Source organism: Hyaena hyaena, unplaced genomic scaffold, assembly GCF_003009895.1.
Source record: "Hyaena hyaena isolate Hyena2069 unplaced genomic scaffold, ASM300989v1 scaffold_1052, whole genome shotgun sequence".
Taxonomy (NCBI): Eukaryota; Metazoa; Chordata; class Mammalia; order Carnivora; family Hyaenidae; genus Hyaena; species Hyaena hyaena.
This window is the reverse complement of record NW_024081678.1, coordinates 512,003-536,135: the sequence shown is the minus strand read 5'-3', so window position 1 is coordinate 536,135 and position 24,133 is coordinate 512,003. Positions and strand designations below refer to the sequence as shown.

The 24,133-nt window shown below is 35.5% G+C and overlaps 1 protein-coding gene across 4 annotated transcripts in view; it reads left to right on the top strand.

Moving 5' to 3' along the window:
* The window catches only part of CENPC (centromere protein C), a 96,414-nt gene that overhangs the window by 43,794 nt on the left and 28,487 nt on the right, over positions 1 to 24,133 (top strand). For 3 of the 4 annotated variants that reach the window (XM_039222045.1, XM_039222043.1, XM_039222046.1), the window contains 3 exons: positions 9,385 to 9,528; positions 11,252 to 11,334; positions 17,766 to 17,825. In XM_039222045.1, coding sequence (XP_039077976.1) covers positions 9,385 to 9,528; positions 11,252 to 11,334; positions 17,766 to 17,825 — 287 coding nt within the window. The remainder of the gene's footprint in view (positions 1 to 9,384; positions 9,529 to 11,251; positions 11,335 to 17,765; positions 17,826 to 24,133) is intronic. The other variant, XM_039222044.1, reaches the window with a different exon arrangement.

Genomic DNA, 24,133 nt, shown 5'->3' with positions numbered 1-24,133 from the left:
TTTGACTTTCTTCTTCAATATTACTTTGGCTATTTGGGATCTTTTGTGGTTCCATACAAATTTTAGGATAGTTCTAGCTTTGCACTGGTGCAATTTGGATTGGGATTGCATTGAATGTGTAGATTGCTTTGGGTAGTATTGATATTTTAATGATGTTTATTTCTCTGACCCATGAGCATGGAATGTTTTTCCATTTCTTTGTGTCTTCTTCAGTTTCCTTCATAAGTTTTCTATAGTTTTCATCATATAGATCTCATATCTTTGGTTAGGTTTATTCCTAGGTGTTTTATGGTTTTTTGTGCCATTGTGAAGGGGATCAGTTTCTTGATTTCCCTGTCTGTTGCTTCATTGTTGGTGTATAAAAATGCAACCAGTTTCTGTACATTGATTTTGTACCCTGCAACTTTGCTTGGATCAGTTCTAGTAGGCTTCTGGTGGAGTCTGTCGGTTTTTCTATGTAGAGTATCATGTCGTCTGCGAAAAGTGAGAGTTTGACTTCTTCTTTACCAGTTCTGATGCCTTTTATTTCCTTTTGTTGTCTGATTGCTGATGCTAGGACTTCCAGCACTATGTTAAACAACAGTGGTGAGAGTGGACATCCCTGTCGTGTTCCTGATCTCAGGGAAAGCTCTCAGTTTTTCCCCTTTGAGGAGGATGTTAGCTGAGGGCTTCTCATAGATGCCTTTTATGATGTTTAAGTAAGTTCCTTCTATCCCGACTTTGTCTAGGGTCTTTATTAAGAAGGGATGCTGTATTTTGTCAAATGCTTTTTCTGCATCTATTGACAGGATCATATCTTTTTTAATCTTTTTTAATTTGTTAATGTGATGTATCACATTGATTGATTTGCAGATACTGAACCAGCCTTGTAACCCAGGAATGAATCCCACTTGATCTTGGTGGATAATTCTTTTTATGTGCTGTTGCATTCGATTTGCAAGTATCTCTTTGAGGATTTTTGCATCCATATTCATCAAGGATATTGGCCTGTAGTTCTTTTTTTTTGCTGGGTCTCTGTCTGGCTTGAGAATCAAAGTGATGCTGGCTTAGTAAAATGAGTCCGGAACTTTTCCTTCGGTTTCTATTTTTTGGAGTAGCTTGAGAAGAATGGGTATTAATTCTGTTTTAAATGCCTGGTAGAATTCCTCAGGGAAGCCATCAGGTCCAGGGCTCTTATTTGTTGGGAGATTTTTGATCACTGATTCGATTTCTTCACTCATTATGGGTCTGTTCAGCTTTTCTGTCTCTTCCCATGTGAATTTTTGGTAGTGAGTGTGTGTTTAAGGAATTTGTCCATTTCTTCTAAGTTGTCTTGTTTGTTGGCATATAATTTTTCATAGTATTCCCTGATAATTGCTTGTATTTCTGAGGCGTTGGTTGTAATAAGTCCTTTTTCATTCATGATTTTGTGTATTTGAGTGCTCTCTTCTTTTTGAGAAGCCTGGCTAGAGGTTTGTCAATTTTGTTTGTTTTTTCAAAAAACCAACTCTTGGTTTCATCGATCTGTTCAACTGTTTTTTTGGTTTCTATAATGTTCATTTCTGCCCTGATTTTTATTATTTCTCTTCTCCTACTGGGTTTGGGGTGCTCTTGTTGCTCTCCCTCTAGTTCTTTTAGGTGCACTGTTAGATTTTGTACTAGTCCTTTCTCTAATTTCTTGAAATAGGCCTGGTATGCAATGTACTTTCCTCTTAGGACTGCCTTTACTGCATCCTTTGGATTGTTGTGTTTTCGTTTTCATTTGTTTCCATATACTTTTAAATTTCTTCTCTAATTGCCTGATTGTCCCATTCGTTCTTCAGTAGGGTGTTTAACCTCCATGTATTGGGAGGTTTTCCAGACTTCTTCCTGTGATTGATTTCAAGTTTCATAGGATTGTGATCTGAAAGTGTGCATGGTATGATGTCAATTCTTTTATATTTATTGAGGGCTGCTTTATGTCCCAGTGTGTGATCTATTTTGGAGAATGTGCCATGTGCACTTGAGAAGGAAGTGAATTCCATGGCCTCAGGATGTAGAGTTTTCAATATATCTGTCAAATCCAGCTGGTCCAATGTGTCATTGAAGTTCATTGTTTCTTTAGTGATTTTCTGTCTAGTTGATCTATCTGTTGCTGTAAGTGGAGTATTAATGTCCCCTGCTATTAGCACATTCTTATCCATAAGATTGCTTCTGTTTGTGATTAATCGTTTTATATATTTAGGTGCTCCCATATTTGTTGTGTAGACAATTATAATTGTTAGCTCTTCCTGATGTAATTAGGACCCTGTAATTATTATATAATGCCCTTCTTCATCCCTTGTTACTGTCATTACTTTAAATTCCAGTTTGTCTGATATAAATATAGCTACTCCAGCTTTCTTTTGACTTCCAGTAGCATGATAGATATTTCTCCATCCCCTTACTTTCAATCCGAAGGTGTCCTCAAGTCTAAAATGAGTTTCTTGTAGACAGCAAATAGATGGAATTTTTTTTTTTATCCATTCTGCCACCCTATGTCTTTTGATTGGATCATTCAGCCCATTTACATTCAGTGTTATTATTGAAAAATATGGGTTTAGAGTCATTGTGTTCTTTGTGGGATTCATGCTTGTGGAGGTATCTCTGGCACTTTGCGTTCCTTGCAACATTTCCCTCGTAGAGTCCCCCTCAGGATTTCTTGTGGGGTGGTTCAGTGGTGACGAATTCTTTCAGTTTTTGTTTATTTGGAAAGACTTTTATCCCTCCTATTCTGAATGACAGGCTTGCTGGATGAGGAGTCTTAGCTGCATATTTTTCCTGTTCCTTACATTGAAGATTTCCTGCCATTCCTTTCTGGCCTGCCTAGTTTCAGTAGATAGGTCTGTCACCACTCTGATAGGTCTACCTTTGTATCTTAGGGCCCTTTTCTCCTAGCTGCTTTCAAAATTCTCTCTTTGTCCTTATATTTTGCCAGTTTCATTATGATATGTCATGCAGAAGATGGATTAGTTACGTCTGAGGGGAGTTCTCTGTGCCTCTTGGATTTCACTGCCTGTTTCCTTCTCCATATTGTGGAAGTTCTCTGCTATAATTTGTTCAAGGACTCCTTCAGCACCTTTCTCTCTCTTCCTCTTTTGGAATTCCTGTGATACGGATATTGTTCCGTTTGATTTTATCGCTGAGCTCTCGAATTCTCCTTTTGAGATCAGTTTATCTCTTTCTCAGCTTCCTCTTTTTCTATAATTGTGTCTTCTAAGTCACTTATTCTCCTTTCTGCTGCTTCAATCCATGCAGTGGACACCACTATTTTATTATGTATCTCATTTATAGCATTTTTAAATTCATCACAACTATTTTTAAGCTCCATAGTCTTCGTAGCAGTAGTTTCTCTGATGTCTTCCATGCCTTTTTCAAGCCCAGCAATTAATTTTATGACTATTGTCTAAATTATTGTTCAGTTGTGTTGCTTATATCTGTTTTGAGCAGTTCTTTATCTGTCATTTCTTCCTGGAATTTCTTTGGAGGAGAGTTCTTCTGTTTCATTATTTTGGTTAGCTTTCTATATCTTGTTAATTTTAAAAGCTTGTTATGCACTCTCCCCCTGCAGGTTCTGCTGTATTAAAGACAGCTCTTTGACTGTCCAGGGCCTGTCTCTTCAGGAAGTGTTCTTTGAATGGTGTCTCTTGGTTTCTCTTGTTGAGACTTTGGTATTTTATTTCCCTACTCGTAGTGGTAATAGGGACCCTCCACCATGTGTACTTAGGCTTGTTTCTTGAGGTAGCCCTTGCCTGATGAAGTTTGGAGGCCATGGTGCAGGATTCATGGGGTCCGGAGCCAATGATGAAGAAAAAATTCTGGAAGAGGTCTTTAGTACAAAAAGGTGACTTAATTATTAAAGCATGGGACAGGACCTGTGGACAGAAGAGCTCGCAAGCTGTAAGAATTCTTAATGCTCTGTGTTCTCACCAGAATATGTTGCCTAGAGTTGTTATTATTGGTCAGTATAATGTGTATCTCTGGATTTGATTGCATTTGCCTAATTATTAGTGAAATTAAATAGTTAAATATCTCTTGTTTCTTGCTCATTTTTATTTTGTTTTTTAGAAAAAATTTTTAAGTTTTTTTATTTTGAGTGAGATATTGCACGTGGGGTAGGAGCAGAGGGACAGAAAGAGAGGATCCAAGCCGGCTTCACACTGCAAGCGCAGAGCCTCATGTGGAGCTCAAACTCATGAACCTGCAAGATCATGACCTGAGCCGAAACCAAGAGTTGGATACTTAACCATCTGAGCCACCAGGCCTCCCTTGCTCATGTTTAAATAGACTGTCTCTTTGTAAATTGCTTGACCAATATTATATTTTTCTGGAATTGATTTTTAGGAACTCTTCATCTATTTTGGCTTTTAATCCTTAAAAGGTCACGTGTATTTGTGTCTTTCATACAGAAGACATAATTTTAATTATTTAATTAATTTAATTAACTCCATGGGAGTTAGGGGCACTGACCCCTACACAGTCAGAAATTTGCTTGTAACTTTTGACCCCTCCAAAGCTTAACTACTAATAACTTTCCAGGTTTGACTGGAAACCTTACTAAAGCATGAACAATTGATTAATAATATTTTGTTCTTTACATATATTATATGCTGTATTCTTAGAGTAAATTAGAGAAGAAGTGTTACTCAGAAAATTATAAGGAAGAGAAAAATCATTCACACTATTGTATTCATTGGGAAAAAATGGCTTATGTGTGGACCTTGGCACTTTAAACCTGTGTTATTCAGGGGTCAGCTGTGGTAGAATTAGCCTTTCAGTGTTTGAACATTTGCTTTTTTAATTGACTCCAAGGTCATAGGGATCTGTTTTTCTGTATTTTTTCCAACAACTTTAACTTGCTTTTTTATATTTACTTCTTTAAACCATCTGTAATTTTTTTTGTGTTTGATGTGAAATAGGAAATTAAAATTTTCTTTTCCCTGTGTAGGTGTTTATTGAATGGTATATTTCCCCCCAGTGATTGTAATGACCTCTCTGTCTTTTATCAGATTTCCATATTTATATCATCTTGTTTCTAGTATCATTTATTTGCATAAGATTCATGAGAGGTGGATAGGACACACGTTAGCTCCAATTTTACATATGAGAAGGGTCTACATAGATTAAATAGCATGTCATTAGATAACTAGGGCTTCTAACTAGTAGTCCAGTTGTTTTTACTTGAGTGTATAAATAATAAAAATAAAGTTTTATTAAACAAAGCAGATGAGACTGACTTACAGGTTGAGAGAAATGTTAAGATAAAAAGTTGGTTTACATTGAGTTTTAAAATCTGAGCTAGTATTCCCATAACAAACCTTATCTCTTATGTACAATGAGAATGAATGGTACTCCCCATACTCTAGAGTTCACTCATGAAATATGTACAGTTCAATGTTTTTTTAGTATATTCATAGATAGGTGCAAACCACACAGTCAATTTTAGAGCATTTTCAGCACTTCACAAAGAAGCCAGTACCCGTTAGTTATCATTTCCCTATTTCCCTCTCCCACTGCCCTAAGCAACCACTAATCTATTTTCTATCTGTATAGATTTCTCTACATTTTGAATTTTCATCTGACTGAATGAAATATAGTATGAATTTTTTATACTGACTTCTTTCTTTTGGTTATTTTCAAGTAGTGTCATTCATGTTGTAGTTTGTATCAGTATTTTTTACTTTTTATGACCAAATAATGTTTTGTTTTATGGTTATACCAGGTTTTGTTTATTTTTCATTCATTGATAAGACATTTGAGTCATTTCCACCATTTGACTCTTAATGAATATTGCTGGTATAAACATTTGTGTACAGGTTTCTATGTGAACATGTGTTTTCATTTCTCTTGGATATATACCCAGGAATGGAGTTGCTGAGCCATATAGTAACTGTATTTAAATTGTTTTGAGTAACTGCAAGATTGTTTCCCAAAGTATCTGTACCATGTTGCATTCCTACCAGCCCTGTATGAGGTTTCCAGTGTCTCTACACTCTTGCCAACAGTTGTTGTTCTCTGACTTTGATGCTAGCCATCCTAGTTGGTATGAAAGTGGTATTTCATTATGGTTTCCATTTTCACTTCCCAGATAATTAATGATGTTGAGCGTCTTTTCATTTGTTTATTGGCCATTTGCATATCTTTAGAGAAAATTCTATTCAGCCTAATTTTTAATTTTTTTTATTGTGTTGTAAGAGGTCTTTATATATGTTGGATACAAGTCTCTTGTCAGATAAGTAATTTGCAGATTTTCTCCTACTCTGTGGGTTGTCTTTTTGCTTTGTAATGGTGTCCTTTGAAGCACTAAGGCTTTTTTTATTTTCATAAGGTCCAATCTGTTTTATCCTTTTGTTGCTTATACTTTTGGTGTCATATCTAAGAATCCAAGTTCACGAAGATTTGTCATTATCTTTTCTTTGTTTTTCCTATGTTTATGTTTTTGATCCATTTTGAGTTAATTTTTATATATTCTTTGAAGGGTTCAACTTTATTCTTTTGCATGTGACTATCCAGTTGTTCCATAATTGTTTGTCAAAAAGACTACATTTCCCCCCATTGAATTGTCTTGGCACCATTATTGAGAATCATATATGAGTTCCTTTGTTGATTCTCAGTTTTTTTCTCTTAATCTGTATATCAGTTCTTGGTCCAGTATGATACTGTCTTGATTATTACCATTGCTTTGATAAGATATGAGATCAAGAGGTTTAAGTCCTCTTTATTCTTCCTTTTCATATTGTTTTGGCTATTCTGGGTTCCTTGCAATTCCATATACATTTTAGAATCAGCATGTCAATTTCTACAAAGATACCATTTGAGAATCTGATAGGGATTGCATTGAATCTGTATTTCAGTTTGGGGGATATTGCCATTTTAACACTAACTCTCTTGATCCATGAACATGGAATGCCTTTCCATTTCTTGAGGTCTTTAACTTATTTCGACAATGTTTTCAGAGCATAAGTTTCACACTTTTGTTAAGTTCATTTCTAAGCATTTTATTCCTTTCGATGCTATTGTGAATGAAATTGCTTTTTTTATTTAAAAAAAATTTTTTAAGTGTTTTATTTATTTTTGAGAGAAAGATCGAGACAGCATGAGCAGGGGAGGGTCAGAGAGAGAGGGAGTCACAGAATCCAAAGACAGGCTCCAGGCTCTTAGCTACCTGTCAGCACAGAGCCCAACACGGGGCTCGAACGCATGAATCATGAGATTATGACCTGAGCCGAAGTCGGACGCTTACCCGACTGAGCTACCTAGATGCCCCTGAAATTGCTTTTTAAATTTTATTTTTGGATGTTCATTGTTAAGTTTATAGAAGTACATTTGGGTTTTTTTTTAAGTTTATTTATTTCGAGAGACAGTGAGAGAGAGAGAGAGAGAGAGAGACCGCGTGCATGAGCAGGGGATGTGCAGAGAGAGGGAGAGAGAGAATCCCAAGTAGGCCCCATGCTATCAGCATAGAGCTACACATGGGGCTTGATATCATGAACTGTGAGATCATGACCTGAGCTGAAACCAAGAGTCAGGTGCCCAACCGACTTGAACCATCCAGGTGCACCTATAATTAGTTTTTATATTTAGCTTATATTCTGCAACCTTGCTGAGGTCATTTATTAGTTTTGATAGCTTTTTGGTGGATTTTGTAAGATCCTCTGATTACAGAAATCATGTCATTTGTGAATAGTTTTACCTCTTCCTTTCCAGTATTTTATTAATTTTATACTGCCTAATTGCTCTGGCTAAAATCTATAGTACAATGTTTAATAGAGGTGGCAATACTGAATTTGTGTGGGTCCTAAATCTTAGGAGGCAAGCATGCAATCTTTCACCATTTAGTATGTTGCTAGCTGTAGGTTTTTCATAGATACTGTTTATCACGTTGAGGCAGTTCCCTTCCAATCCTAGTTTGTTGAGTGCTTTTATCATAAAAACATGTTGGATTTTGTTAAATGGGTTTTTTTTTTTTTACATCTATTGATATGGTTCTGTAATGTTTATTATTATTGATGTGATGTATTTCATTAACTGGTTTTCAGATGTTAGACCAAAATGCATCTGTGGTGTAAATCCCATTTGGTCATGATGTATGTATAATTATATTTATATGGCTCAACAGCTTTTTTTTTTTTTTAATATTTTTTATTTATTTCTAGGAGAGAGAGAGAGACAGCGTGAGCAGGGGAGGGTCAGAGAGAGAGGGAGTCACAGACTGAAACAGGCTCCAGGCTCTGAGCTGGCAGTCAGCACAGAGCCCGATGCGGGGCTTGAACCCACGAACCGTGAGATCATGACCTAAGCGAAAGTCGGATGCTTAACCGACTAAGCCACCCAGGTGCCCCATATGTCTCAACAACTTTTGATTACTGATTCATTCTCTTGTTATAGGTCTTTTGAGATTATTTCTTCTTGACTTAGTTTCGGTAATTGTGTGTCTTTAGGAATTTATTCTATCTAATTTATTGACGTATGATTGTTCATAGGATTCTCTTATAATCCCTTTTATTTCTTCTGATTCTGTGGTAGGATCTGGAGAGAGAGTAGAACCATCAGAAGTAAACTATCAAATGTTAATCTTAAAAGTTTGCGTGCTCTTTAGTTATGCTGTATGTAAAATTATTTTCTCACATATGATAAGAGTAGGCTGGTAGACTGAGTCAAGAAACAAATTAAAGCATAAGACTTATAAGAGAAATGTGAGAGAAGAGAAATTATGCTGTCTGGGAATAGATGCCATATAATTAGCTAGTAGCTATTGAAGAGTCCCTCTTGGGGCGCCTGGGTGACTCAGTCGGTTAAGCGTCCCACTTCGGCTCAGGTCATGATCCCACAGTTCATGGGTTCGAGCCCCTCGTTGGGCTCTGTGCTGACAGCTAGCTCATAGCCTGGAGCCTGCTTCCAATTCTGCTGTCTCCCACTCTCTCTGACCCTCCCCTGCTCATGCTACCTCTCTCTCTCAGAAATAAATAAAACATTAAAAAAAATTTTTTTAAATAAAGAGTCCCCCTGAACACCCTGCTGTTCCTCAGTAGGGTGACTAGGGCTATCAAAGAAAACAACTAAAGTTGTTTGTGGATTTTTGAAAAAACCATGATAGATGAACTGTGTGGTTCATATACTGCCTGTAGGTAATGTCTCCGGGTGTTCTCCTGTCATCACTTCCATCTTACTTAGGTCAGGTCTATACCATTTTTTTAGCAGAATTTTTCTTCGCAGATCCTAGAATCATTTTCTCCCTAGACTAATTATAAGTCCTAGGACCTGAATAGGTTTATCTGATATTTGTTACAACCAATATTATATTATCTCCTCATTGTATAATGTGTCTGGAAGAAATGTTTTATGGAGAAATGTAAACAGTTTCTCACTTTACATATATATTCACAGAGGTACAAGAAACTCAAAGGATCAAGATAGTATGACTACACAGAATTTTCATCCAAAGTCTCAAATCAAGGGATTTACATGCAAGACACTCGCAGAGTCTAACTTGGATTCTGGAGAGCCTAAGACTTCAGTTTTGGAAAGAAGGTATGCATGTGTTCTAAGGATAACTGGATTTATTTACTATATTGGTTACTCATTGCTGTGTAACAAATAACCCCAACCTTTATTAGTGGTTTGCAAAATATTTATTGTTTCATAGTTTCTGTGGCCTAGAAGTCTAGGATAGCCTTAGCTGTGTAGTTCTGGCTCAGGGATTTTCATGAGATGTAGCATTCAAGATATCTGTCTGGTGTGCAGTCCTTTGAAGGTTTGACTATAACTAAAGGATTTGCTTATAGGGTAGTTTGCTTATAGGGTAGTTTGTTTCCACAGTTGTTAGCTACAGGCCTTCCTTGTCATGTGGCCCTCTCCATGGGGCTGTTGAATATGACAGCTGGCTGTCAACAAAGCAAGTGATCCAGGAGACTGTGTGACCATGATGGAGGTCATAGTGTCTTTTAATAACCTAGTCTCTGAAGTTGCACACTTTTACTTCAACTTTGTTCTGTTTGTTAGAAACAAGTCATTAAATTCAGACCACATTCAAGGAAAGGACAATAAGCTCTCTCTGTTGAAAAGAGAAGTATTTAAGAATTTGTAGGTATTTAAAACAAGCATACTTCCTGAACAAACCAAATTAACCTACTATAGGTATCTGAAGTCATATACCGTCTTTAAAATGAAGGAATGCTAAATTATAACATTCTTTTTTTTTTTTTTTTAATGTTTTTATTTATTTTTAGAGGAGAGAGAGAGAGACAGCGTGAGCACGGGAGGGTCAGAGAGAGAGGGAGTCACAGACTGAAACAGGCTCCAGGCTCTGAGCTGGCAGTCAGCACAGAGCCTGCCGCGGGGCCCGAACCCACGAACCGCGAGATCATGACCTAAGCGAAAGTCGGACACTTAACCGACTAAGCCACCCAGGTGCCCCTAAATTATAACATTCTTAAGACTTTTCAGGGATGACTAAGATTTCTTTACTATTTGGGTTATTACTACTACGCCTAATTCTGTGTTCATAATAGAGGAAAGGAACCTGGGACGGGAATAGCTGAATCATTTCTGAGCAAGTTTTAAATTTAAATATTTTAAATTCTACTTGTTTTTGGCTGTATTTTTAAATTAAAATAAGCTGATTTATTTCTAGCTTTACTTTTTATAATTTTATTTTTATCAAGAGATGCTGAGTGGACTAAAAATTTATTAGCTGATCCATGAGTTGGTTTATTTTTATTTACTTATTTATTAATTTTTAAATGTGGCTTCTAGAAAATTTTATGTTATGTTTGTTATGTTATTTTTTTGTCAAATTGGCTAACATACAGTGTGTACAGTGTGCTTTTGGGTTTGGGGGTAGATTCCTGTGATTCATCGCTTACATACAACACCCAGTGCTCATCCCAACAAGTGCCTTCCTTAATGCCCATCACCCATTTTCCCCTCTTCTCCTCACCAACTATCGACCCTCAGTTAGTTCTCTGTATTTAAGAGTGTCTTATGGTTTGCCTGCCTCTCTCTCTGTAACTATTCCGTGAGTTAGTTTAAAAGGTTATAGAATTCAGTATTTGTCCTGACTGACAGCTGTAGGAGTATAGATTCTTTGTTTTATGCAGCATGTGAGTATATTCTTGGTGACCTATAACATCACTATTGGTTTTATAAGATAGAAAAGTTTGGCAGTTTTAGGAGAAAAATGTCCATAAGATAGATAATTAAATATATCTATTATAAAGGCACAAATTTTATGGTTTACTTTTTTATGTTAAAGTGGACCTTTCAGGCTCAAGAATTATTTAACATCTGGAAAGAATAATTCTGATGTGGATGATAAGGAAGTTCAGGACAGTTTAGGTAAGTTGTTTATTGTCTACTCTCTTGATATTTCTGGCAATATGTGTACAGATTACAGTGTGCTATATTTTATATAAATTATCATTAATGGCAAATGTGTATTGAGTACTTACTCTTAAGAGCCTTACTCTATGTTTAAAGATTTGTAAGACCTTACACCCAGGTGAGAGAGGAAGGGAAAGAAAGAGAAAGAATGACAGAATGACAATCCTTTCTTTGAGGTAGAGAACATAATGAAATAATTAATACTTAAGATATCTGCTCTAGTATTTAAAAATGTTAAGCTGATAAGGGTATAAATGAAGCAAGATTAGCCATGTATTGATTACTGAAGCTGTATAATGGGTATATCAGTTTCATTATACCATTTTACCTTTTTTTAAATGTTTATGAAACTTTCCATAATAAAGTTTTTTAAATGCCTGTTAATCATTTTGTAATTTTTTATGCTTCTAAAGAATGTTTGCCTGGAATATAATCTGTTATACTATTTTTTTCTTTCCTAATTCACTTAGTCTTTTTCCTTTTAATTTCCTTTCTATAGAAAGGTAGAAATTTTGTTTTAAAGATTTTATTTTTAAGTAATCTCTATACCCATTGTAGGTCTCAAACCTATAACCTCTAGATTAAGAGATGCCCTGCTGACTGAGACAGCAAGGAGCCCCCTTTCTTTTTCCTTTTAAATTGTTTTTTTCTCCCTGTGTTTAGATTTATTTTATTATTTTTCTCCTCTAAGTTGAATGCTTTCTATATTTATTTTTCTACTTTTTATTTGATAAAAAATAAAAAACAGTGAATTTTCCTAAGTATAGTTTTGGCTTAATTTTATAGCTTTTTTTTTAATTTTTAAAAAAATTTTTTAATGTTTTTTATTTATTTCTGAGAGAGAGAGACAGCGTGAGCAGGGGAGGGTCAGAGACAGAGGGAGATACAGAATCTGAAGGAGGCTTCAGGCTCTGAGCTAGCTGTCAGCACAGAGCCCGATGCCAGGCTTGAACCCACAAATGGTGAGATCATGACCTGAGCCAAAGTTGGACGCTTAATCAACTGAGCCACCCAGGTGCCTCAATTTTATAGCTTTTTAAGTGTGTTCTTATTGTAGTATACCCTAAATCACTATGATTTTTTTTTCTTTGACCCAGGAATGTTTTTTAAAAGAATATATTAGTCAGGATCTTGGTTTCCTGAGTCAGGAACCTACGGTTGAATTCAGCTCCACCACTTACTTACTATGCTGTCTTGAGTAAAAAATTTCAGTGTTAATTTCTTCAGCATCCTTATCTATAAAATGGTGATATCATTTCCAGTCCCATAGCTTTCTTGTTTAGTTTAATATCTGGTTTATATTAAATACATAATGTTGGCTGTTATTCTAAAATGTTCTTTTTAAATTTCTAGTTTCATTTCATTGTTCTAGGGAACTTTGGCTGTGTTATTTATTCTTTGAATTTATGAGGTTTTCTTTGCATTCTCTGTAGTATGCTTAGAACACATAAAACTCATGAAAGAATTTTATAGTTCTCTCATGGGTACTTGAAAAAGAAGAGAATATTACTTTTTTGTGTATACATGTATGGATTTACAAATGTATATCCTTTTATCTTGTTAATAACATAAGTATATACAAATTTTTAAATATATTTTGAATATTTATGGAACTCTCAAATGTTTATACAGTATTTTGGGTTACTTACTATGTATTCTTTTAGAGGCTAGGGATACAGTAGTGAACCAAACTGACCAAAACTACTGTCCACCTGGAGCTTACTTCCTGGAGTACCAGGATAGAAGCAATAAAAAAGATAGTAAAACTTAATGATTTGTTGGATATTGAGAGTAGAAAAATAAAGCAGGGATTTTAGGGTGGGAAATGATGGTTACATTTTTAGGTAGATGGACAGAAAAGACCTTACTGAGGAAGTGATCATTTGAGCAAAATATGAAAAAGGTGAGAAAGCAGAGCATGCAACTGTATGAGGAAATAACGCCCCAGGTAGAGGGAAGTTCTGGTATGGTAATGAGTCTGATGGTGAAACACCAAGGAGACTGGGTAGACCAGATTAAGAGAGGTAAGGTAGTAGGAGATGTCACAGAGACAACAAGAATGAAAGGTCACATAGGATGTTAAAGGCTATTTTAAGGATTTTTGGCTACTCTTAAGAGAGATGGTAAGGCATTGGAGGATTTTGAGCAGAGGAGAGACATGACAGACCTATAACAGTTACTGTGGCTGCGGTGTTAGGGAGGGACTGGTGAGTTTGAGGGGGCTTGTGTAAGGTTGGAAACAGAGAGACTGGTTTGTGAGACATTCATAATCTCAGTGAGAGGTTGCTTAGACTAGGGTGGTAGCAGTGGAAGGTGGAGAGCAGTAGTAGGGTTTTGAATATTTTCGTAGGTAGAATCAACAGGATTTCGTGGTGGATGGGCTGTGGGAAGAGAGAGATGTCAGGGACAACTTTAAGGCTTTTTGCCTGAGCACCTGAGAAAATGGTGTTGTCACTACTTGATTTGTAGACTACTAGAGAAGGAAAAATTTAGAAGAAAAGAACAGGATCTTAGAATTGAACATGTTACATTAGGTGTTATTTTGACCCTTTATAGCCTTACTGTGATTTGTGAAATCTGCTAAGGACTGCTAGAATTGAAGTAAAGTGTTTCCACTTGCAGTTGTGTGCTTTTTTCTGCATCTGTTTCCTGTAGTGTTTGTTCCATGCATTTCAGTGCGGTTACTGAGCTATATATAAGCCTTTATATGAAAGGTACCTGCTTTGGTCAGATTTATCGTCTTGATCCTGTTGACATTGCTTTTATTTTGTAGTCTGTTTTGTCTAATATTGTGACCCTTGCTTTCTTTTGGTTTGTTCTTACATTTTTGTTCATCCTTTTACTTAGCCTTTACTAAAGAACTAAAGTGGTTTAGAAATAGTATATGATTGGATTTTTGTTTTTAACTTTCTCTGTCAGTATTTTTTCTTTTAATAAATGTCTTAACACATTTATACTTACTTTGGAACAGACAGACTTCTTTTTTTTTTTTTTTTTTTTTTTTTACAAATAGTTTATTGTCAAATTAGTTTCCACATAACACCCAGTGCTCATCCCCACGAGTGCCCTCCTCCATGCCCATCCCCCCTCCCCCCTACATCCATCAGTCCTCAGTTTTTGTCAGCATTCAAGAGTCTCTCATGGTTTGCCTCTCTCCCTTTCCCCCACCATTTCCCCCCTTCTTCTCCCCCTTGTTCGTCAGTTAAGTTCCTCCTAATCCTCCTGTACGTGCAAACATATGATATTTGTCCTTCTCTGCCTGACTTATTTCGCTCAGCATAACACCCTCAAGGTCCATCCATGTTGCTACACATGGCCAGATTTCATTGTTTCTCATTGCCATGTAGTATTCCATGGTATAGATAAACCACATCTTCTTGATCCATTCGTCCGTTGATGGACACTTAGGCTCTTTCCATGTTTTGGCTATTGTTGAGAGTGCTGCTATGAACATTGGGGTATATGTGCTCCTATGCCTCAGCATTTCTATATCCCTTGGGTAAATTCCTAGCAGTGCTATTGCTGGGTCCTAGGGGAGTTCTAGTGTTAATATTTTGAGGAACCTCCACACTGTTTCCCAGAGGGGCTGCACCAGTTTACATTCCCACCAACAATGTAAGAGGGTGCCCGTTTCTCCACATCCTCGCCAGCATCTCATGTGGAACAGATAGACTTCTTACTTCTTTGTAAAGTTGGTAGGCATGCTCATCTATGCTAGCAAGAACCCAGGAGTTTATTGTTTTACAACCAGTTGAAGAGTAAAAATAATTGTGATTCATAATCTTTTTACCTTTGAACTAGCTGGCTATTGGTCTTTTGCTTCTGAGTAGAAATTTAAAGGCAGACTTATTTCTCATTTTATTTGTAGGTAACCTTGTTTTCCTCAGTCTCCATGCTTATTAGGTTTCTTTAATGGTTGAAATTTAGGAGTTGTCTCTTTGTTACTGGTTTTTTAAAGATAATTTTTTGTAAATTATTAAACTTATTAATTAAATTATTAAACTCATTAATTAAATTATTAAATATTCTAAGTTATTATTTTAAACTTACCCCCAAATATCCTACCTGCTTCATCAAGTTTCCATAGCTGTCAGCATTTTATAACATTTGTTCCATCTTCCTCCCTGCCTGTATGAATCAGTGTTTATACACATTGATTATCATTAGCCTTTTAAAGAATTTGGTTTTTAATTTGAAATATAATTAACATACAATGTTATATTAGTTTCAGGTATACAATATAATGATTCAGCATTTTAATACATTGTTCAGTGCTCACCATGATAAGTGTTCTCTTAATCCCCCTTGTCTATTTCACTCATCCTTTACCCACTTCTCCTTTGGCAACCACCAGTTTGTTCTCTGTATTTAAGAGTCTTGTGTACCTGATGTTTTCTTTGTTTGTTTTGTCTCTTAAGTTCCACATATGCGTGAAATCATATGTTATTTTTCTTTCTCTGTCTACTTGTTTTACTTAGCATTATACCTTCAAAGTCCATCCTTTTTGTTGCAAATGGCAAGATCTCACTTTGGTGGCTTTCTGAGTACTGTACTTTATGAGACTCTTAACCTACTGAGCCACCTAGATGCCCTTGGGAGAATTTTCAAGCAGTGACTAGTTCTCTGCTTTTTCTAGTGGCGATTACATGGGAAATAAGATTTTTCTTTTTTGTGACAGCTTTATTTGAGATATATATTGAGATATTCACATAACATAAAATTTACCCAGTTATGGTATATGATTTAATGGTGTACACCATACAACAATAAATTCTAGGACATTTTTATCATTCCCAAAAGAAACCCAATATTTTTTTATCTTTAGCAGGTACCTTCCATTCTCTCAGCCCTTAAACTTCCTGTGCCAAGGCATCCACTAGTCTACTTTTGATTTCTTTTTTTTTTAAATGTTTATTTTTGGGAGCGAGGGATAGTTCATGCACATGAGCAAGTGGGGATGGGGCAGAGAGGGAGGGAGATAGAGGATCCAAACCAGGCTCTGTGCTGACAGCAGAGAGCCCAACACAGAACTTAAACTCACTAACTGTGAGATCCTGACCTAAGTCAAAGTTGATGTTTAACCAGCTGAGCCACCCAGGTGCCCCTACTTTTGGTTTCCATAGCTCTCTATAGATTTGCCTGTTATGGATAGGGAGCTTAGATATTTTGATCACTAAAGTTTCTTCTAAGCTAGCAGTTTTATAAACTATCTAATTCAATCGTTTTTAACAATATTTTGCTATCATGGACTCATTTGAGAATATAATGAAAACTTAGACTTACTTTTCAGGAATTGCATATGACGTGTAGAATTGTATCAAAAATTTTAGATCTTTAATGGACGTTAAGTGTTTCATTTACATGTTGCTGCATAACAAACACCTAAAACTTAGTGGCTTTATACAGCAATTGATTTCTCTCTCATGGTTCTGTGTGTTTACTTGACTTAGTTAGGCTCTGTCACGCATTCAGAGTTAAATCAAACTGCTGGGGCTGGAGTCATTTGCTTAACTGACTGATCCACCCAGGCACCCCAAGGGCTGGAGTCATTTGAAAGCTTAAACTGGGTTGGAAGTCTAGGGTGAGTTTTTCATTTACATATTTAGCACTTAGGGTGGCTGGAACACTTGGGGGCTGACCAAGTATAACTTTTTCTCTCCACATGGCCTTTCCACATGGTTAGCTAGGGTTTCCTTACAGCATAACATTCTTGGAGTGGTCAGACATCATATATGGTGTCTGTCTTTTCCCATAACGAAGTTCCAAGAGACCCAGGTGGAACCTGCATATCTTCTTAGGACTTAGCCTTTGAAGTCCCAGAATGTCATTTCTGATGTGTTCTGTTAGTCAAGCAAGTCACAGGTTAGCAGAGATTCAAAGAAAAGGGAATTGGACTCTGCCTCTTGATAAAGAGCAGCATTTATGCACAGGAAGAGAAAGAATTGATGGCAGTTATGTTTGGATGCTGTTTGTAACACTAAAGTTGAAAATTCTGACCTAATTGGCACACTGATAATTTAGTATACTTGTACTATTTTAGAACTTCAGAGATCATGCATTACATTATTAGCATATTAATTGTTCATTATTACATCCTGTATCTTTATCTACCATGTGGCTTATTTTACCTGAAGTCCAGAAGCAATAGAAAATCTGCTTTTCTGTTATTTTTAACTGTTAGGCTCTTTCGACATATACATTGTAGCAAAACCTAGAGAAATGTTTCATTAGTCTTTATTCTTTGGCAGTAGAAAGGAAAAGAAATAATGTATTGTCAGGTTCAATTTTATTTAAAACACTAATATTGAAATTAACCATCTATTACACTTTAATTCAACATGGAATTAACTGTCTTTGTTCATGATATTATCATTTGCATTTTGCAGGTGACTCAGGAGTAAAAATGTCTAGAGTACTATCAGAGAATAAAATACATCACAAGTTAGGTAAGAGTCTTTCTCTTTTTTAATATCTTCATATTATAAAATCTCTGTTACTAAGTAGGACTTAATTTTTCTCAAGCAGGTGGGAAGGAAGTATTTGGATTAATTGACAGATAATTAAAACTGTGTGTTTAGTTTTTATGAATTTTATAAGAAATCATCTCAGGCCAGTGATTTTCTTTATTTGTTCATTTAATTAAATCCTTTATCCCTTTCACTCTTTTTCCCATAGTGATACTAGGAAGCATGATTTCATGTAGGCTAAAAGGCTAGAGTGGAAAATCTGTAAAATAGAACTACGAGGTAGATGACATCCTTGACAGTTCCCATTTTTATCCAGTTGACTTGTAAACAAATCAGTAACTGAAATAAGAAAGTAGGCAAAGATGAGAGCTGAGGAACCTGTGGAGAGGCCATGGAGGATTAAAACTCTGCTTTTCAAAGAGATGTTTGCCGGTCAAGACTCATGGGGCCTCTCACCTTTGTAGGATTGGAGTGGCCTTGTACGTTTCTCTCTGTGCTTGAGGTTGTGAGTGCCCCTGCACTTGTACCTGAAGAGAACCGCTGGAAGTGAAGCTTCCTTGGGTTGCTTCAGCCACAAACTTCACCTCTTGTCAGTATTTTGGGCCTAATGAAAAGAGGCTGCTCTGCCTCTTACTGCTTAATGCTTGTCTTAGAGTGGATTGCTAACTAGTCAGGAGTAGACAGAGAGAAATAAAAATGTTCCTGAGCTGGAGCTTTATCAACCAAAGAGGAAAATCAAGCATTATGCCTAAAAACAGTAGGCAGCTGCTGGGGAGCTACAATTTTTGCAGTAGATAGATAACAATTTTAACAATAAAAGATTCAGCTATAGCATAGAATACTTTCTGGTATTGAAAAACGCCTATTTTTTTCACTTAAAAAGTGAAAGTTGATAAAAATAGTCACTGTTGCTGAGAGCTGAGTTAATAGCTAGTATTGACATGGAAGAAATTCCTCAGACGAAATATAAAATAAAAAGTTGTCAAAAAAGTAGGCTAATGTAAATATAAAGAAAATAGTATAATTTTAGTATTAGGCAAAGTGGAATCTAAGGTTAAAATACAAGTGCTCAACAGAATAAAGAAGGGCATGTAGTGATAAAATAATTAATGAAATAGAAAAATCACAAATTCTTTTTTTTTTTTAAATCACAAACTCTTATGTTCCAAACAACCTAGCAACTAAAATGTATAAAGAAAAAAACTAAGAAAAAGCAAGATTTTTATTTAAGTAGTACAGTTAGCCTGGGAGATTTTCTACTTTCAGAATTGGAAATGTCTAGCAAACAGTAAGAGCATAGGAATTTAGTAATATAGTCAACAAAGTCAGTTTAGTATATAGAACTTAGCATTGTTCAGATAAAATGAGTGGATTTATGTACACATAGCTACCTCGTTTTACAAATTTCCTACTGTGGAGCATTTAGATAGTGTTCAGTTTGGTTTTTGTTTTAACTATGAATAGTAGTACTTCATGAACATTCTTGGAAATATAGCTTTGCCCATTAAAAAAAATGTAATAGAGGGTTGCCTGGCTGGCTCAGTTAGAAGAGCATGTGACTTGATCTTGAGATCATGAGTTTGAGCCCCATGTTGTGTGTAGAGATTACTTGAATGAATGAATGAAAGAAAGAAAAAAAAAACAGTAATAGTTAATGTTTAATGAACTGCCATATCTCAGGCATTTTACAGCATTATAATTATATCTCACAAAACTCCATGAGGTACGTTCTATTATTTATCCTTATTAGACATGGAAAAAACTGCAGAGGCTGAGTGGCTTTAGCTTCTGTGATGTTTCACATCTGGTTCATGGTAAAGTCAGTATGTAAGTTTGACTCCAAAACTTAGTTCTTGAGAGTTCAGGAGAAATGCTTCCAACAGAAAACCAGGTAGATGGTTATGGTAAACTATAACAACCAAAGTATTTTAAAAGTTGTAATGATTATTTATGAGAGTTTCAGTTTGTTGATACTTCTTTTTCTTTCTCCTGTTTTAAAAAAATGTTTGTTTTTTTAATTTCAGTTAATATATAGTGGTATATATATAAAAGTTTATTTATTTTTGAGAGAGAGAGAGAGAGAGAGAGAGAGCGAGTGAGCATAAGTGGGGGAAGGACCAGAGAGAGAGGGAGACATCGAATCTGAATCAGGCTCCAGGCTCTGAGCTGTCAGCACAGACCCTGACACGGGGCTTGAACCCACAAACTGAGATAATTAACTGAGCTGAAGTTGGACATTTAACTGACTGAACCACACAGGTGTCCCAGTATACAGTGTTGTATTAGTTTCAGGTTGAATATAGTAATTCAGCACTTCCATATATCATTCTCTGCTCATCATGACAAGTGCACTCCTTAATCCCCATCATCTTTTTAACTCATCCCCCTCCCATTCACCTCCCCTCTGGTAACCTTCAGTTTGTTCTGTATAATTAAAAGTCTGTTTCTTACTTTGTCTCTCACTGTCTTATTTTTTTTCCCCTTGCTTATTTGTTTTTATTTTTTAATTCCACATGTGAGTGAAATCATATGGTATTTGTCTTTTTCTGGCTGACTTTTTTTGCTCAGCATTATACTCTCTAGTTCCATCCATGTTGTTGCAAATAGCAAGATGTCATTCTTTTTAAATGGCTGAACAGTATTTATACATAGCACATCTTCTTTGTGCATTCATCTCTCTATGGACATTTAGGTTACTTCCATATCTTGGCTACTGTAAAGAATGCTGCAGTAAACAAAGGGGTGCACCTGTTTTTTTCAAATTAGTGTTTTCATTTTCCTTAGGAAAATGTCCATTGGTAGAATTACTAAATTATATGGTTTTTTAAAATTTTAATCTTTTGAGAAACCTCCATACTGTTTCCACAGCAGCTACATCAATTTGCAATCTCACTAATAGTGCATGAGGGTTTGTTTTTCCCCACATCCTTGGCAACACTTGTTATTTTATTTTATTTTTTAATTTTATCACTGGCCATTCTGAATGGTGTGACGTGATTTCTCATTGTGGTTTTGATTTGTGTTTCCCTGATGATTAGTGAGGGAATTAGTGAGGGATGATTATTGAGCATCTTTTCATGTATCTGCTGACCATCTGTATGTCTTCTTTGCTAAAATGTCTATTCAGGTTGTCTTTTTTTTTTGGTGTTGCGTTGTAGGAGTTCTTAAATATTTTAGATTCTAATCCCTTTATGGATGTATCATTGACAAGTATCTTTCCCATTCAGTAGGTTGCCTTTTCAATTTGTTGTTTGTTTCCTTTGCTTTGCAAAAGACTTTTAGTTTGATGTAATCCCAGTAGCATATTTTTGTTTGCTTTTGTTTCCCTTGCCAGAGGCAACATATTCAGAAAAATATTATTAAAGCCAGTGTCCAGGATATTATCGCATATATTTTAGGAGTTTTATAGTTTCAGGTTTTATATTTAGGTTTTTAGTTTGTTTGAGGTTTGTGGGTTTTTTATTTTTTTAATTATTAAATGTTTATTTATTTTGTGTGTGTGTGTGTGAGAGAGACAGAGAGAGAACATGCCTTTGCATGAGTGGGAGAGGGGCAGAGAGAGAGAGAGTGCCCAGTCTCAGTCCCACGAATTGTGAGATCATGACTTGAGCTGAAGTTGAGAGTCAGTGTCTGTGGCCTAACCTATTGAGCCACTGAGGCACCCTTATTTTTTATGTATTGTGTTTTATTTTTTTTGGTCATGGTGTTAAGAAAGTGACCAGATTTTTCTTTTGTATGAAACTATCCACTCTTCTGAACACCATTTATTGAAGATGTTCTTTTCTTCATTGTATATTCTTGCCTCCTTTGTATGAGGGTGGGCTTATTTCTGGATTCTCTATTCCATTGTATTGATCTTTGTGTCTCTTTTTGTGCCTATGCCAAAATATTTTCATTACTATAGCTTTGTAGTGTAGTTTCAAGTTTGGGATTGTTATGCTTTACCTTTGTCTTTTTTACTCAAGATTGGCTGTTTGGGGTCTTTGTGCTTCTGTACAAATTTTAGGATTTTTTGGTTCTATTTCTCTAAAAAATGCCATTGGAATTTTGATAGTGATTGCGTTGAATCTGTAGATTACTTTGGGTAGTATAGATTTTTTAATGATATTAAGTCTTTCGATCCATGAGTGTGGTTTATCTTTTCATATATTTGTGTTGTCTTCAGTTTCTTTTATCCATGGCTTACAGTTTTCAGAATACAGGTCTTTTTACCTCCATGGTTAAATTTTATTTCTAGGTATTTTATTCTTTATTTCTGTTACTTTGTTACTAGTATGTAGAAATGCAGCAGATTAAGTTTGTATTCTGCAACTTTACTGAATTTATTTATTTGTTGTAATAGTTTTTTGGTGGTGCCTTTAGTGTTTTCTATATCTAGTATCATGTCATCTGTAAATAGTGACAGTTTTATCTATTCCTTACCAACTTGGATGACTTTTATTTATTTTTCTTGTCTGATAGCTTTGGCTAGGACTTCCAAAATTATGTTGAATAATGGCATTGAAAGTGGACATCATTATTCTGTTCCTGATCTTTGAAGAAAAGGTTTCAGCTCTTTACCACTGAGGATGATTATGCTGTGGGCTTATCATATGTGGCTTATATTATGTTTAGATATGTTTTCCCTAAACCCACTTTATTAGAGGTTTTATCATGAATGGATGGTGAATTTTGTCAAGTACTTTTTCTGTGTCTGTTGAGATGATTATATGATTTTTATTTTCATTTTGTTAATGTGGTATATAACACATTGCTTGATTTGTGGATGTTGAGCAATCCTTGCATTCCTGGAATAAACCCCAGTTTTTCATGATAATGATGCTTTTAATGATTGTTGAATTCTTTTGTTAATGTTTTGTTGAGGATTTTTGCATATGTGTTTATCAGGGATATTGGCCTGTGATTTTCTTTTTTTGTAGTGTCTTTGGTTTTGTTATCATAGTAATGCTGGCCTCATAGAATGAATTTGGAAGCATTTCTTACCCTTCTGTTCTTTTGGAATAGAGAAGAATAGATATTAACTCTTTAAATGTTGCATAGAATTAACCTGTGAAGCCTTCTGGTCTTGGACTTCTGTTTATTGGGAGTTTTTGATTGTTCATTTTGTTACTAGTAATCAGTCTGTTTCTCGATTCAGTGATGGAAAGCTGTATGTTTCTAGGAATTTGTCTAGTTCTTCTAGGTTGTTAAGTTTGTTGGTGTATAATTTTTATAATTGTGGTCCCTTATAATTCTTTGTATTTCTGTAATTTTGGTTGTAACTTATTTAATTTGTTTTTATTTGTTTTTCTTTCTGTCTTGATGAATCTGGCTAAAGGTTTATCAATTTTGTTTATCTTTTTAAAGAACCAGCTCTTGGGGCGCCTGAGTGACTCAGTCAGTTTAGTGTCTGACTTCGCCTCAGGTCATGATCTCACAGGTTCCTGGATTCTAGCCCCGCATCAAGCTCTGTGCTGATAGCTCAGAGCCTGGAGCCTGCTTCAGATTCTGTGTCTCCCTCTCGCTCTACCCTCCCCGGCTCACGTTGTCTCTCTCTCTTTCTCTCAGAAATGAATAAAACATTAATAAAATAAAATAAAATAAAGAACCAGCTCTTGGTTTCACTGATTTTTTTTTTGTATATTTTTTAGTCTCTTTCATTTGTTTCCACTGTGATCTTTTTTTATTTCTTTCCTAAGTTGCTTGATATGATTTTAATATTTTTAAATTTGTTTAGACTTGTTTTGTGGCCCAACTTGATCTATTCTAGAGAATGTTCCATGTGCACGAATAGTATGTGTATTCTGCTGTTTTTGAATGGAATGTTCTGTATAGCTCTATTAAGTCTATGTTCACTAATTTGTCATTCAGAGCCACTGTCCCCTTACTGATTTTCTGTCTGGATGAAATATTCGTTGGTGTAAGTAAGATGTTAAAGTCTCCTACTGCTGTTGTATTACTGTTAATTTCTCCCTTTTGGTCTGTTAATATTTATATATTTATGTGCCTCTATGTTGGTTGTATCTATATTGTTAAAACTGTTACCTCCTCTTGTTGAATTGATCCCTTCCTAATTATGTAATGTCCTTCTTTGTCTCTTGTAGTCTTTATTTAAAGTTTTGTTTGTTTGATGTAAGTTATGGCGGCCTTAGCTTTTTTTCACCTCCGTTTGTGTGCACTCTTTTTTAATCCTGACTTTCAGTTTGTATGTGTCATTAGGTATTAAGTGAGTTTATTATGAGCAGCATATTGATGGATCTTGGTTGTTGGTTTTTTTATCTGCATTTTTTTTAATTTTTTTTTTTTTT